This window comes from Eubalaena glacialis, chromosome 13 (genome assembly GCF_028564815.1).
Source record: "Eubalaena glacialis isolate mEubGla1 chromosome 13, mEubGla1.1.hap2.+ XY, whole genome shotgun sequence".
Lineage (NCBI taxonomy): Eukaryota > Metazoa > Chordata > Mammalia > Artiodactyla > Balaenidae > Eubalaena > Eubalaena glacialis.
The window spans coordinates 72,030,945-72,047,248 of NC_083728.1; the positions used below are offsets into that span (position 1 = coordinate 72,030,945).

Consider the following 16,304-nt stretch of genomic DNA (forward strand, 5'->3'; position numbering starts at 1 on the left):
AGTCTATTTTCCTCTCTTCTCTTATAACCCTTTCCCCCCCATCATTCTCTACTGTCCCTGGGATATGAGGTGATCCTAGTCTCAATCTACAGTCCTACCTGCTCAACCAGTAAACAACTTGAGAGAGAGTTGGAACTTTGGCCATGCTTGTCCGCAGTTCCTCCCTTTCCCTTGCCCCAGATATCTGGAGGTGCCAGTGAGGGGATATAAAGGTGGTGGCTGTGATGGTAGTCTTGGCACTGATTTCCCATTATCCCAGGAGACAGCGATGCACTCTGATCATTCTCTCTTGGCCCTCATCCTTGCTGTAGGTAGTCAAGGCATTTGTGGCCCTGGCTCCACAGTTTCTGTCCCATGACCCGGACGAGCTCACCAAGGAGCTGCAGCAGCATGTGAAGTCAGTGACAGCCCCATACAAGTACCCAAGGAAGGTAAGGCCTCTGCATCTCTGGATTCCCATGCTCCCTCTTACTTAGGGAAGGAAAGATGGTTCTCCTCTTGTATTTCTATTTTTCAGGCTGAGGACAAAGACTTTAAAGTTCTGCCTGATTATGACCAAGAAAGTCCAAAAAGACAATCCAGTAACTGTCTAGATGCCTGAAAATTGGCCTTTAATTCATTCTGAATTGAAAGTCATATTCTCCCATGGGAAAAAGTTCTAGCCAATACCTGGCCTATATTCCCACTCTTGGTATTGAGGTCTTGCTATATTATTCAGGATTCTCTCAGTTGCATGTGACAGAAATTCAGCGTGAAGTGTATTGCTCACACAACTGAAAAGTCCAAGGTTGGGGAAGCTTTCTTGTGGCTGATACCAGTCATTCAAATGATGTGATCAGGGATGTCTTTTTCATCTCTTGACTCTCCTTCTTTCTGTATTGGCTTCATTTCTTAAAATGCTATCCCTTTGAGATAGCCCCCAGCAGATCCAAACAGTTTCATCAGCTTAGATAATCCTGGTAGAAAAAAAAGTATCTTTTCCCTCAAAGGCACCAGCAAAACTCTTCAACTTGATTCTCATTGGACCACTTTAGGTCAGGTGCCCATGATTAAACCAATCCTGGTAACCAGGTGAATGGGCACTCTGATTGGCCAGTTCTGAGTCATGTGATCAGCCCTGGAGAGAGTGCAGGAAAGATGGGAGAGAGAGCTGCCCTACACCCATGACATGAACTGAATGAGGAAGGGGTGGCTCCCCACAGTAAAAAGGAACTGCTCTTACTGGAAAAGGTAAATAGCATAGAATACACTCTACCTGTATTCAGCTGTTTTTACTCTGGGGCAGGGAACTAAGGCATGGAGGTTGATGCAGAAGGGGAATCCCAGTTTTTGGAGGTGGGTACAAAATAGAACCTTGCTCCAGGGAAAGAAAAAATTATTTTTGTGTCTGGGGTAGAAAGTGAGAGCAACCACGTTACGCCTAACACCCCTCAGATTCTTATGTAACCCAGATTCTCACTGATGCTTTGTCAGCACAGGCTAATTATCATAGGTGGGTTTTCTGAGAAGCGAACTCTGGGAAGGAAATTAACATGCAAAGGTTTATTAGGGAGTGCTTTGGGATCAACACCTGGGGAAGGAAATAGAAGGGAAGGGAGAGAAAGGTGTTTACCCAAAACAAATAGACTGTCAGTTATTCCTCCATCAAAAATGGGTTTATTTGAGATCAGTAAAGGATTGCAATTCGGGGTCTGCAACCATGGCAAGCCATATGCAAGTTCACCTGCAACAAGGAGAGGAGGACTCTTTTGAAGAGGAGAAAAGGAAGTTGGCAGGGCTATAGTAAACAAAGCATCCAGGGGAGGAGCTGAGAGTTCAAAGTATAGTGTCTTTTCCTTGGCTGAGTTGTGGAAGTCTCTCATTGGCTGAGCTCAATGGCAAGAAGAGGAAGTCCTTTTTCTTCCCATTGGGCTCTGCTCTTGTCATAGGGCATGAGAGCTTCCCCTTCTGGTCTTCCAGCTCTATTTCAATTGAGGTTTTTATTTATTAAGCCCATATGTTACCAAGATCATAGATATTGAGGATCGTTTGAAATGTTATGTCATCATCAAAGGTTTGGTGAACAATCTTCCACCAGGCCTGGTCCAGTTATCTTGGGAAAGTTTTCTCATCAGATGTCATTTGATTCAATTCCAAGAAATCTTTACTTTCAGGCCCTCAGATGGGCACTTCCAGTTAGGGTTTGGTGCTTTCTTTAGTTGTGTCCCATGAATCCAAGAGTCTAGTTACTGGAGTCTGGCAGCACAGGGTCGGTTGGCAGTACCTGAAAGGAGCCTTTCAAGTGAGGTTGAAGAGAATCTTTTTCTGGCTGTGTCTTTTTCAATAGACAAAATCTCCAGGCTGCAAGGTGTGATGCTCAACATCCTCATTTCCTGAGTTCACTGTGAAATGATTGCTCTACCAAAAAGTGGGTATTTTTAATAGAAGCACTTAGGTCTTTGCAATGTTGGAGTAGCGCTCCTTTTATTAGTTGTCGGTCAAAAGAGGCAGGTGCATTTGGTGGCCTGTGACTATCTCAAAGGGTGAGAGCTTGTGAGTTCCAAAAGGAGTGGATTTAAGATTTAGAAGGACCAACAGCAATGCTTTTGGCCAAGGTATTTGGAAGGCCTCTACAAATTTTGCCAGCTGATTCTTAATAATGCCGTTAGTGTGTTTGAGTAAACCAGAAGTTTGAGGGTGGTAAGCACAGTGAAAGTGTTGTAAAGCTGGCCAAAGAGTGCAGACTTATTCAAGTACCTGGCCAGTAAAATGGGTTCTTCAATCACTGTGACGTTCCGGAGGTGTTCCCCAGGTAGGATAATCTTTTCCTATTATATCAGCCATAGAAAAGGCGGTAGCCTGTCTGCAAGAAAAGGCTTCAGTAGAGTGTGAAATATACAGCCCATGATGAAAACATACTTATATCCATTAGATGGATTCAGTTGTATGAAATCCATTTGCCAGACCTCAAATGAAACATTAGGCAGTTTAAAATGTCCAGGAGCAATATGAACAGGCTTTCCTGGGTTGTACTTCAGACAAGAAGAACAAGTGAGGTAGGCCTTTTCTTTTTTTTCTTCAGCCTTGTCAATGTTTCCCCATCAGTATTGATTCATGAAGGCTACTGTTTTGTTAGTAGACCAGTGGTTTAATACATGTACAGTGGTGAGGAGTAGGAATTTTAGAGTCTCTGGTAGGACTGGGTTGTCATTTGGTCCAAACCAGAGCTTTCTCTTTTTATCAAACCAACAATTCTTGAAATTTCAATCTTGTTTTCCTTTTATGAGGCCAATTATTTGGTTTCTGTAGCCAGTTTTTCTAAATTATCATTTGGGGAAATATCCCTTTGGACCATGACAGAAGTTTGGCTGCTGTTGGTCCCTTTAAGGGCAACATTTCTTGCAGAAGTATCAGCAAAGTGATTTCCTCTTGCTTCCAGAGAGTCAAGTTTAGAATGCCCCCAGAATCTTAGTAATAGCTAAAGCAACAGGTAAAAGTGTTGCATTCAATAATTCCTGAACATAGGGGCCATTTTAAATTTTATTTCTGGTGGAAGTAAGGAAGCCACATTACTTCCACAATATTCCAAAATCATGAGCTATGGAGTAGCATATCTACTATCAGTATAAATATTGACAGTTTTGTCCTTGGCTGAAGTACACGCTCTTGTAAGAGCATATAATTCAGCCTGTGATCAGAAGTAGCCATAGGTAAAGATGCTGCTTCAACAACATCAAAAAGAGTTGTAATAGCGTGCCTAGCACAATGTTTGCCATTGCCACCTTTTAAATAAAAACCACCAGTGAACCATGAGAAGTCAACATTACCCAGTAGCGTTTCCTGTAGATCACCATGAAGAGTCAGGAGGTGGTTCACCAGTGTTACGCAGTCATGAAGGACATCACTGGTGACGGAGGGGAGAATACTAGCTGGATTAAAGCCACTACAATGTAAAAGAGGTATGAGAGGAGCAGTTAACAAAAGGACTTCATAGGAGGTGAGGTGGCTGACTGAGAAATGTTGGGTATGATGGAAATTCAGGAGAGCTTCTACTGCATGAGGTACAAAAATGGTTAAAGGGAATCTCACAATGATTTTCGTGGTGGCCTTAATGAAAAGGGCAGTGGCCATAACAGCATTAAGGCAAGGGGGTTATCCCCATGCCACAGGGTCCAGTTGCTGGCTATAATACCCTATGGGTTGATGATGGTCTCCATGTTTTTGAGTGAGTACCTCAAGGGCATTCCCTTCCTCTTCATATACAAAAGGGAAAAAGGGACTCTGATAATTGGATTGCCCAAGGGCAGATGAGTTCATCAAACTCTCCTTTAAGGCTTCGAAGTCTGTGCCATCTTGTTTTTTCCATAAAATTGGGCCAGGTTTGTTATTCTTTAGTAAAACATACAGAGACTTGGTCTTAAGAGAGGAATTTGGAATCCAATTTCAGCAATAACTAACTAGCCTGAGAAAACCTCACGGTTGGCACTTAGTTTTAGGTTTTGGGAAACTTAGGACACTATGAAGTCTATATGAATCTAAGTGTAGCCTTTGCTTTGATATCAGATTCCTAAGTATCAAACACAAATCTGGGTGGACTGCAAATTTCACTTGGCAACCTTAAGTCCCTTTAAGGCTAAAAGGTTTAGCAAGTGGATGCTGTCTTCCTCTGAAGAGACTGGAGAAGGCGAGCAAAGAAGCAAACCATCCACATATTGCAGCAAAGCAGAACCTCTAGGGAACTTGATATCATCCAGATCAGCCTTCAGGATTTGTGACAAACTCTCAATAAAACCCTGAGGCATTACTGTCCAGGTAAATTGTTTTTCTTCCTAGGTAAGGCAAAAGGTATTGGCTAGTTCATCAACTAGAATACTAAAGAATCAACTGCATAAATAGTAAAGAATTTGCTTCCAGTGGGAATGGATATTAGTAGTAACGAGGGTTAGGAACAGCAGGGTATTGAGGGATAACAATGTTGTTTATTGTTCGGAGGTCCTGGACAAATCTCTGCCCTCAGCCTTTAGGTTTTCTCACTGGTAAAGTAGAAGTTTTAGAATAGAAGTATACAGGGGCTAATACAAGGGATAATGAGGCCTTGAGCCTTGTAATCTTCTATTATGGACTTTTTATGCCTTGAAGAGCTTCTTTACTTTTGGATATTGATTAATTCTGGGAAGAGGTTTTGAGGGGTCTATTTGAATCTTGATGGGAGGTGCCCTGTGCATTTTGCCAATATCAGGTGGAGATTTTGCTCGTCAGGAGGTTGGTGGCCAATCCAATAGGGACAGATGATCAGTGTTTCCAGAATCAGCTCTAGTACCATCAGAGACAGAGCAAATAAAGGATATCAAAGGATCATTTAATCCACATGGTTGGCTGCTTTGATGCCTACTGTCAAATTCTAGAATTATTTTCCCCCTTTTTTGAGAAAGAAATTCCAACATGATACTTTTCTAAGAAGTACCAGCCTAATAAATGGGTAGGGGCAGAGGAACTAAGTAGGAAAGGGTATGTATCTCTCAAAGGGCCTAAACGAAAGGGAATGGGTTCAGAGACAGGAATCTCTTGAGGTTCATTAGAGATTCCCACTATCTGATCTGTTTTACTACTCCGAGACAGGGGCTGCTTTTTAGTAGTGCAGCTGAGCACTGAGAGTGTGGCTCCTGTGGAAGTAATTCACCCCAAATCTGCAGAAATATTTCTCCAAGCTGATTAAGAGGGGGGAGTGGGAAGAGCCCAGAGCCTCATCATTGAGAATTGAGAGAATGTTGGAGGGCTGAAGGTGCCCGAAGCACTTAAATTTGTAACACTCTCTTTTACGATATTCTGGATCTTTGCAATAATAGCACAAACTAGGGGTTTTTTTGTTTGTTTTGGTTTTGGTTTTGGTTTTTTGTTTTGTTTTTGTTTTTGTTTTTGTTTTGTTTTGTTTTTTGGTTTAGGGGCCTTCATTTGCTGGAGTTGAAGATTAAGAATTTTAGCAGTCTGTCACCTCTTAGGTGACAGAGTGTGAGAAAGCTGATTTGCCAGATTAACTAAATCGGAAGTGGACATTGTTTCCCATTCCATCCTGGTCCTTTTTAATGGAGTGAAATGTCCTGGTTCAAACCACTGATAAACATAGAGCTAAAAGCTACCCCAAGTGGGATCAACATCTGCAGAAAGACCAGAATATTCTTTTAAAATGATCTGAAGTTGATTGTAATGGTCACGAACAGATTTATCAGATTTTGGTGTGCAAGCCTGAATTTTGTTCCAATTAACAGGCTTCGGGAAAGCCCTAGGAATTGCCCGATCAAGCCTAATCGCATAATAGGTTAGCAGATCATATAATGAGTTGGCAGGCTGGTCTCCTGGTTGTAATTCTAGATACCTTTCAGGATTTTCCCAATTAACAGTTTTCATCCACTACTGAGCCTGGCCTTCACCGACAAGCTGATATAAACTGGAGAAACCAGGTTAAATTTGAGTGACTATATTAAATTCCTCAACAAATCTGTGAGGATCTTTGGTTGCTTTGGGAAAATCTTTGACTATGGCTCGCAGTTCAGGTTTAGTTCAGGGAATATAAGAAATTAAGGGCTTAGCTTCTGGATTCTCAGAAGGCCTGATTTTAAAGGGACAGATACTGATCGAGTCAGAGGGAAAGGGGGTGGGGAGAGTTTCAGAGAAAAAGGGAAGTTTGGTGAGAGAATTAGTAAGTGGGAACTGAGGATATAGAGGAGGTGTAGGTGGCATAGAAGGGAAGGAGGAAGATGGCACTGGAGGTGGGGCCTGAGCAGGAGGGACTGAGGTAGAGCCACAAGATTGCACCAGAGACAGAGCATGAGACAAAGAAGCCAAGGAAGAAGAGCCGGAGGCTTCAAAGGCCATTTTATCTTTCTTTCTTTGTTTGCCTCAGTTAATTTTAAAATCTTATTTTGCAGAGAGGCAATGTGAGGCTCCTGATAACATTTGGATGTCTTAAAACACTAATTGAAATAGGTGTTCCATTCAGTTTTGGAAATTTTAGAGCTACGGTTGTTCAATTTGATTTTAAGAGAGTTAAGTTTGGGGTTTTCAAAAGTTGCCCGTAATGACCATTGATGTTCTCAATTGTCTTTAGTTAAGTCAGTCCATGTAGTTAGAAATGAGCGTGAGTGAGGACGGTGGTTTTCAAACATAAAATAGACCAGAGTCCCTGGTGGGGTACGGTCAAAATATTTAGATAACTGGGAATTCTATTTCCCGGAGGTTTTTCTCTAGAATAAAAGAATAATTTTCAAACAGCCTGAACAACTCAAACAACCTAAATTGCCTGCAGGCCTACTGCCAGCCAGTTCTGAGGGAATAGTTTGGTCCCAGAGGAGCTAGGCCAAAAGCAGCTCAGTGCAGTTCCAATAGGACAACCGCTATTTCAAAAGGAATTGGGTCAAAGGCTGAATCAGCACAATTCCAGTTAAATAACCCCTGATCCCAAAGGAATAGGCTGAAGGCTAGTCAGTTCCAGGAGAAACAGCCCCTGTTCCAAAGAGAATCAGGCCAAAGGTTAGCGCAGTTCAGCTGGGACAGCCTGATTTTAATATCAGGCCAAAGTCTCAAATAAGTATCAATACTTGCATACAGAACAAGGCCTTAAGGAGAAAGGATGAAACCTTTAAATAGATCCTGAATAAAACCTGGATTTTGTCCACAGACTATAGTTTGCCAACACAAAGAGGGTAGACACGCAAACCCAGGAGAAAACTTACCCTCAAACTCCAGGGCAGAATGTGGAGATGCACTTTCACGTAGTCTCAGTGGGGGCTTCAGCCAACCCCATGAGGAATTCTGAAGCTAGGACAACCTTTCAGGGTTTCCTGGGGGAAGGCAAGGAGGAGGGTCTTTACGCTCACGTAGGTCCGGCATGGATGCAAGCTGCCCTGGGAAGGGGTGTAGCCCTGGGAGAGATGGCTCTTCTTGGCTGCTGCACTCCCCAAAGGGGTTTGGCAGTGGAAGAGTAAGTCTTTCATTCCTGCAGGGGGATCTGAGTCACACGTCAAAGAATCCACCACGCAGACTTTCAGCCTCAAACTGATAGTGAGGTAATACAGCACAGTCTCTGAAATCAGACTGTTACATTCAAAATTCACCTCCATCACTTTCTCAACAGTTGCTCTGTGCCTCAATTTCCTTATCTGTAAATTGGGCTAATGGTGTTACTCCTTCACAGGTTGTTAAGAAGATGAGTTAATATTTGTAAGGCATAAGGCACTTAGAAGAGCGACCAGCACATAATAAACATTTCATAAGTATTTTAAAAGGAGACTAGAAATCCAATCGTATTATGAATTTTGAATTGTAACTGAACATCTTGGAGTATCGAGTGGAGTGGTCCTATCACACAGTATAACACTATATTATTCAATAGGTGTGTCTCCTTTTATGAGTCTTTCCTCTGGAATGCTCTCAGCAGCAGGTCATTTCCACTTCCTCCCTCCTTCCAGTGACTACATCCTTCTGCTTCCTTCTTCATGATATGCGGAGTAGCTTTCTTCTTACCATTAAACCCGGATCTCCCCTGTGGCTTCCTTCTACCTTCTGCCTACACTACAGGGGCCAAACAGTAAATATTTTAGGTCATACTGTCTTTATTGCAACTCTGCCCTTACAGTGTGAAAGCAGCCAGAGACAATTGTCAATGAATGGGTCTGGCTGTGTTTAAATAAAACTTCATTTACAAAAACAGAAGGAGGGCTGGATTTTGCCCACAGACTATAGTTTGCCAACTCCTGATCTACTCCATTGTGATTTTAACACACTCCTTCTTCAACAAAGTCAGTCTTACTTTATGGAAGATTCCCATATCAGCTGCTAAGAAGACAGTTTTTCTATATCAGTATCCTTATTGTTATTGTTTGTGTTAAACCCAAGACCATCTACTCCTAGACCAAAGCCCTGGCAAGCTGATCCATACAATGGGAAACCTCAATGAATTGTCTTCATCATCCACATCTTAGGATTCAGGAATATTTGAAATGGATGGGTCCTTGATATCAAACATTCCTTTTCACCAGTAAGAAAAGTGAAATTGGAGAGATTATATAGTTTTTCCAAGGACACACCAATAGGAAATGACTGAGATGGAATTCAAAACCAGGCTTTCTAACTCTTAGATGTCTATTCTCTCTAGTCTAGATTAATAACCACACCTAATATTTTTGAGTGTTTACCCTGTTGGAGAGGGAAAAATTTTCCTCTACCCTTCTGGGTTCTTCTGGCTGGTCTAAGTATTAAATCACTATGAGACAGATAAACAGGAGAAATCAAACAAAAGTTTAATCGTGTATGCATGGGAGAGACCCAGGAAAACTGAGTAACTTGCCAAAATGGCCAAAGCCCTCACCTTAAATACCATCTTCAGCTGAAGGCAAAAGAGGATGTTGGGGGTAGTGGTTTGGGACCTCAAAAGGGAGTAAGTCAATTCACATGGAGATGGAAAAGCAAATGTTTGGTAAATATCAAAAAGTGTTTGCTGAGCTGTACAGAGACCATGGGTCACAGGGTGGGCACTGATGTCTAGGCCCTGCTGAGTCCTCCCCAGCACACCTAGCCCATATTCTTTGCAGATACCTCTGGTGATCAGACTCTATCTAAATTCTTTTAAACAGTTAAGGGGTAAGTAACAAGAAAAACATCCTGAGTCTTCTGTTTCTTAGAAATAATCAGCCTAAATTAATCCTCATGCCTAAGAGACACATTTGGGGCTGGCAAATTTTGTTCCCCTACAACCCCATGCCAAGAATTTACTCTGTGAAATTGCACTTTTTATCACAAAAACTCAACAAAGTTTTTATCCTCCTGTCTACTCAGTGGGAAAAATGAGTCTCAGAAAAACTAAGTGACCTGACCAAAGCCAGGTAAGTGGTAGAAGAAAGGCTGGAGCCCAGAGAATCTGAGGTGAAAACTCAGGTGGCTGTCTACTATGTCATGTTGCATGCACCATGCTGTTTCTTCCCTGTCCTAGAGCAGCGGTCCCCAACATTTTGGCACCAGGGACCGGTTTCGCGGAAGACAATTTTTCCACGGACCAGGGTGGTGGTGGGGAGATGGGGAGATGGTTTCGGGATGATTCAAGCACATTACATTTGTTGTGCACTTTATTTCTATTATTATTACATTGTAATATATAATGAAATAATTATACAACTCACCATAATGCAGAATCAGTGGGAACCCTGAGCTGACAGCCACCAGAACGAGTTCATGGAGTAGACTGGACATAAGCAACACACTTCGGGTGTCCCTGTCTAGTTGCACTCCCTGCAACTAGATGGTCCCATCCGGGGGTGATGGGAGACAGGGACACCCGAAGTGTGTTGCTTATGTCCAGTCTACTCCATGAACTCGTTTTGGTGGCTGTCACTGCAGAAAACCCTGCTTCACAAAGATAGGATGTTGGAAATGGAAGCAGGTTTTACAGTGCTTTTGTGGCAATCCCAGGATATTCCGCCTTGACTTTAATCCAGAACGTATGGAGATTTCAAGTTGTCTCAAACATACTTTTAAGGCCACCATCACTTGCGATCTCAAGCAGTTGATCCTCTTCTAGCACGGACAAAGTCGATTATTCACAAATGGGTCGCGGATCCATTCCTTCCCAGTTCGGGTGTCTTTTGTGGTGGGGAAGTAATGCTCAAACTCTTTTGAAAGCTGAGATAGGTGATCATATACCAGCTGGGAGAAAGAAGGCCCTGGCTCAGTCTCTTTCAAAATCTCTGCTAATGTTGGAAACATGTCAAAAATCCCAGTGTTCACTCGTTGCCCCCATAATTCCAGTTTGGCTTTGAATGCAGCCGCTTTATCTGCCGACTTGAACACGGTTGTCGTTCTCCCCTGAAGTGACAGATTAAGGTCGCTGAGCAGGCTCTGTCCTCACTCACCTGGAGCCTTCAGCCTCGAGTTTCCTCTCACCCTATAGCAGTTCCTCTGAGAAATCCAACCCCATTGGGGTCATGAACAGCCCACTTTGGACGGATTTTTTCCTCAACAGATGGAGTTTGTCTTGGATCTGCCCAAGATTATCACGGGGAAAATCCAGCAGGCAAAGCTTCGAGTCAAGGAGCGGAAGAGGTCTAGGCAGATTGGGGCCCAGTGATACTTGCAAGGAGCTTTACCTTGGGTCCTGCCCTTCTTCCCCTTTTATTTCCCTTTGGATCATCTGCCTTCCTCTGGGGGATATGAGATTCTTTATGGTAAGATGTGATCTGATTTCTGTCTTTCCTTGATTATTAGTTCAAAATCTTGCCATGTTAGGAGCTGAAAAAAGAAAAGGAGGGGAGGAATGAGAGAGAGAGGAAAGGAGAGGTGAACAGAGAAAAGGGGAAAAAATGAGAGAAAAATTAGAACAGCAATAGAAAGAAACTGAGAAATAAAAAATGGAGGGAGGGATGGTGAGATGGAGGCAGGGAGGAAAGGTGGAAATAATTAGAGGGAAGAAGAGAAATAGAAGGAGGAGAAAGGAAGAAATGAAGGAAGGAAGAAAGGTAGGAAGGGGAAAAAAGAAAAGAAAGAACTCAATAAAATAGTAAGAGAAACTGATAAAGGAAAATGATGGAAGACAGGAAGACTAGGAGGAAGGGAGGAGGGAAGGAAACTTATAATTACTCCCACAAGTAGACAGATAGTGACAAAATCATGCAGAAAACTGGATCTTAGGAAGGAATCAAAAGTCTATGACACCCCATCACACTCCTAGGACAAAACCTCCATACAGAGAGGTTTGTGGGTGTGGTTGGGAAATTAGAATCATCCACAAGTCACTTCAAATTTGGGGGCAATCATGACCAGAGGAGGGGAATCACCATTTACTGAGCATTTGCCACAATGCAAGACACTGTCCATGCAAGGCATTTCATAAATATTATCATGTCTTATCTCTATGTGGCATCTACAGACTTCAGATCATAGCTGTGAGAACAGTGTAGGCACCTCAAAAAGGTGTTCCTTCCTCCATGGCTTATGTCTTTTTTTTTTTTTGGTATCTACTCTTCCTAGAATCAATAATAAAATCATTTTAAAATCAAGACCCTAAAGATTATCTTTGGGGAAAACAAAGAAGGGGAGAGTGATGTTGTTGAATAACAAACCACAGAGTAAGTTCCTGGGACCTCTGGATCCCAGAGCCAGGGATCCAGCAAAGGGAGACAGGTAAGGACTATGAGGGTGTCACCTACAACCCAGAGATAGACGGTGAATCTTCCTAGCAGATTAAAGTGAGCTGAAGAAGAAAGCAAAGGGTCTCTGAGGGTCTATGACTCTTCTTCTTAAGAATACTTAGTAATCATAACAACAGTAATAATGATATCAATCACTTATAAAGTACTTGCTATGTGTCAGGCCCTATGGCAAGATACATATATATTAATCCCACTTAATGTTCACAGTCACCTTTCAATTCAGGTACTAGTATTTTTTTCTTCCCATTTTACAGAGGAGGAAACTAAGATTTGGAGAGATTCAGTCATATTCCCCAAAGTCACACACCTGGTAAATGACAGCATCAGGTTCAAACACAGGCCTATATGCTTATAATGTCTATGCACCCCTTCATGTTGCTTGCTTTCTTCTCTGACCCTTCTCTGACACTCTGACAAAGTACTTCTCTTAAAGTAATCTTTTAAAATATTCCCTACAAGGTGTTAGTGTAAGAAGGTCCTGAGCTCATCTCCTTCCAGGGCACAACAAATATATACCTACATATATAACAATTCCTCTTGAAGAATACTTCAGGACTGATTGAATAGCTACTGCACATAGGAGGACCACATAGAAATAGGTAGGAGAGATAGAGACATGTTATCCATGAGAATCCCACCCCCATCACAGCAATCTGCAGTAGGAAGCAATATTGCTGAAGGGCCTGAGTGCAAACTTACCCACCCTGGGACACAGTGAAAAAACAGTTTAAAGGACACCTAGACTATACAGGAGGAAGACCCATTTGCTAACTCTAGAGCTTATGCCAAAAGGACAGGGAACTGCTGGAGCCCTCTCCAGGGTTGGAGGTGCTGGTGAGCCCTATTGTTTGCGTGTTCCTGGGACTCCCTGTGACCCATGCCTGCTCCAGCTCCAGCCACTTGCCAAGGCAGCCTTGACCCGGGGACTGCACCTAGCCAGGGCCTGCTCCAGCCCCAGCCACCCCACCAAGGTGGCCTCGGGTTTAGCACTCCCCAGAGACTTCCCTGGCCTAGGTCCATTATAACTCCAGCTGGCCTGCCAAAGGTGCCAGGTGCAAGCAATCTATACAAGGGAGGCTCTCACACAAGGCCACTCCTTCTAGACCAGGAGAGTGGATCAGCCATTCAAAAAGCTAGTATGAATTTTAAAAGACAAGAGTAGTACAATCAACTATAACTACAGTAAGTAATTCAGGGATACACAAAATACAAGGATATAAAATATGACATCAAAAACATAAAATATGGGAGGGGGGTTTAAAATGTAGTGCTTTTAGAATGCTTTTGAACTTAAGCAACTGTCAGCTTAAAATAGATGGCTATATATACAGGTTGATCTATATGAACCTCATGGTAACTGCAAACCAAAAACCTACAATGGATACACAAAAAATAAAGAGAAAGGAATCTGAACAGAAGACTAAAGGAATCCATCAAGCCACAGGGAAGAGACCAAAAGAAGAAAACAGGAACTACTAAACAACTGAGAAACGATTAGCAAAATGGCAATAAGTACATACCTATCAATAATTACTTTAAATGTAAATGGACTAAATGCTCTAATCAAAAGATATAGCGTGCCTGGAAGAATATTTAAAAAACAAAACAAAACACAAAAACATAAACAAAAAACAAGAGCCATGTATATGCTGCCTACAAGAACCTCACCTCAGATCTAAAGACACACATACACTGAAAGTGAAGGTATGGAAAAAGATATTCTATGTAAATGGAAAATAAAAGAAAGCTGGGATAGTAATACATATCATACGAAATAGACTTTAAAACAAGACTGTAACAAGAGACAAGAAAGGGCATTACATAATAATAAAGGAGTCAATCCAACAAAAGGATGTAACATTTATAAATGTTCATGTACCTAATATGGGAACACCTAAATATACAAAACAAATATTAACAGAAATAAAGGGAGAAGTAGACAACAATACAATAATAGTGGGGATTTTAATACCCAACTTACATCAATGGATAGATCATTCAGACAGAAAATAAGTAAGTAAATGGTCTTAAATGACACATTAGACCTTAACAGATATATATAAAGCACTCCATCTAAAACCAGAAGAATATACATTCTTTTCAAGTGCACATGGAACATTCTCAAGGACATGTTAGGCCACAAAATAAATCCCACTATGTTTAAGAAGACTGAAATCATATCAAGCATATTTTATGGTCTCAAAGGTATGAAATTAGAAATCAACTACAGAAAAAAGCTGGGAAAAAAGAACACATAACCACGTGGACACTAAACAACATGCTAGGAAACAACCAATGGGTTAATGAAGATCAAAAGGGACTAAAAACACCTGGAGATAAATGAAAGTGGAAACAGCAAAAGGAGTTCAGAGCAATAGAGGCCTTCTTCAAGAAACAAGAAAAATCTCAAATAAACAGTCTAAGTATACATTTAAAGGAACAGAAAAAGAAGAAGCAAAGTCCAAAGTCAGTAGAAGGAAGGAAATAAGAAAGATCAGAGTGGAAATAAATGCAGTAGAGACTAAAAACACAATGGAAATGATCAATGAACTACAAGTTGATTCTTGGAAAAGATAAACAACATCAAGAAACTATTAGCCATACTTATCAAGAAAAAAAGAAAGAGAGCCCAAATAAATAAGGTCAGAAATGAAAGAGGAGAAATTACAACTGGCACCACAGAAATACAAAGGATCATAAGAAACTACTAAAACAATTATATGCCAACAAATTAGACAACCTAGAAGAAATGGATAAATTCCTAGAAACATGCAATCTTCCAAGATTGAATCATAATGAAATAGAAAAACTGAATAGAATGATTACTAGTAACAAAAGTGAATCAGTAATTTTAAAAAATCCAAAAGCAAAAGTCTAGGTCCAGATGACTTCAAGAAGAATTGTATAAAACCTTTAAAGAAGAGTTAAAACCTACCTTTCTCAAATTATTCTAAAAAACTGAAGAGGAAGGAATACTTCCAAGTGCATTTTACAAGGCCCAAATTACCCTGAAACAAAAACCAGACAAAGATACCAGAAAGAAAAAGAAAATTACAGGCCAATATCCCTGATAAACACAGATGCAAAAATCCTCAGCAAAATATTAATAAATGAAATTCAACAGCACATTAAAAGGATCATATACCATGATCAAGTGGGATTCATTCCACAATGCAAGGATAGTTTAACATCCATAAGTCAATCAATGTGATAAAGCACATTAATGAATTAAGAATAAAAATTACATAATCATCTCAATAGATGCAGGAAAAGCATCTGACAAAATTCAACATTCATTTATAATAAAAACTTTCCAGAAAATGTGTATAAGAGGGAACATACCTCAACATAAGAAAGGCCATATATGACTCACAGCTAACATAATACACAATGGTGAAAAGATGAAAGTGTTTCCTTTAAAGGAAAAGCTTAAGATCAGGAACAAGAAAAACATGCCCACACTCACCACTTGCGTTCAACATAGTATTAGAAGTCCTAGCTGCAACAATTAGGCAAACAAAAGAAATCAAAGTATCCAAACTGGAAAGGAAGAAGTAAAACTTTAACTATTTGCAGATGACATGAAACTGTATGTAGAAAACCCCAAAGACTCCATCAAAAAACTATTAGAACTAATAAATGTATTCAGTAAAGTTGCAGCATACAAAATTAATACTCAGAAATCTCGCATTTCTATGCACTAATAAGAAACTTTCAGAAAGAGAAATGAAAAGAACAATCCTGTTTACAATTTCAACAAAAAGAATAAAGTACCTAAGAATAAGTTTAATCAAGAAGGTGAAAGACCTGTTTTCTGAAAACTATAAGACATTGACAAAGAAATTGAAGAAGACAGAAAGAAATGGAAAGATATACCATGCTCATGAATTGGAAGTATCAATATTGTTAAAATATCCATACCACCCAAAGCAATTTACAGATTCAATGCAATCCCTATCAAAATACCAATGGCATTTTTCACAGAACTAGAACAAATGATTTAAAATTTTTATGGAAACACAAAGATCCTTACCAGCCAGAGCAATCTTGAGAAAAAAAGAACAATCCTAGAGATATTATACTCCCAGACTTGAAACTTTACTGCAAAGCAATAGTAATCAAAACAGT

At 40.8% G+C, this 16,304-nt stretch overlaps 1 protein-coding gene across 1 annotated transcript in view; it reads left to right on the plus strand.

Moving 5' to 3' along the window:
• Window positions 1-11,095, plus strand: part of LOC133104222 (acyl-coenzyme A synthetase ACSM5, mitochondrial-like) — a 38,306-nt gene extending 27,211 nt beyond the window's left edge. The window contains 2 exon segments of the mRNA XM_061209862.1: window positions 312-431; window positions 10,991-11,095. Of these exon segments, the coding sequence (XP_061065845.1) occupies window positions 312-431; window positions 10,991-11,095 (225 nt within the window).
• Window positions 11,096-16,304: the final 5,209 nt, after the last annotated feature.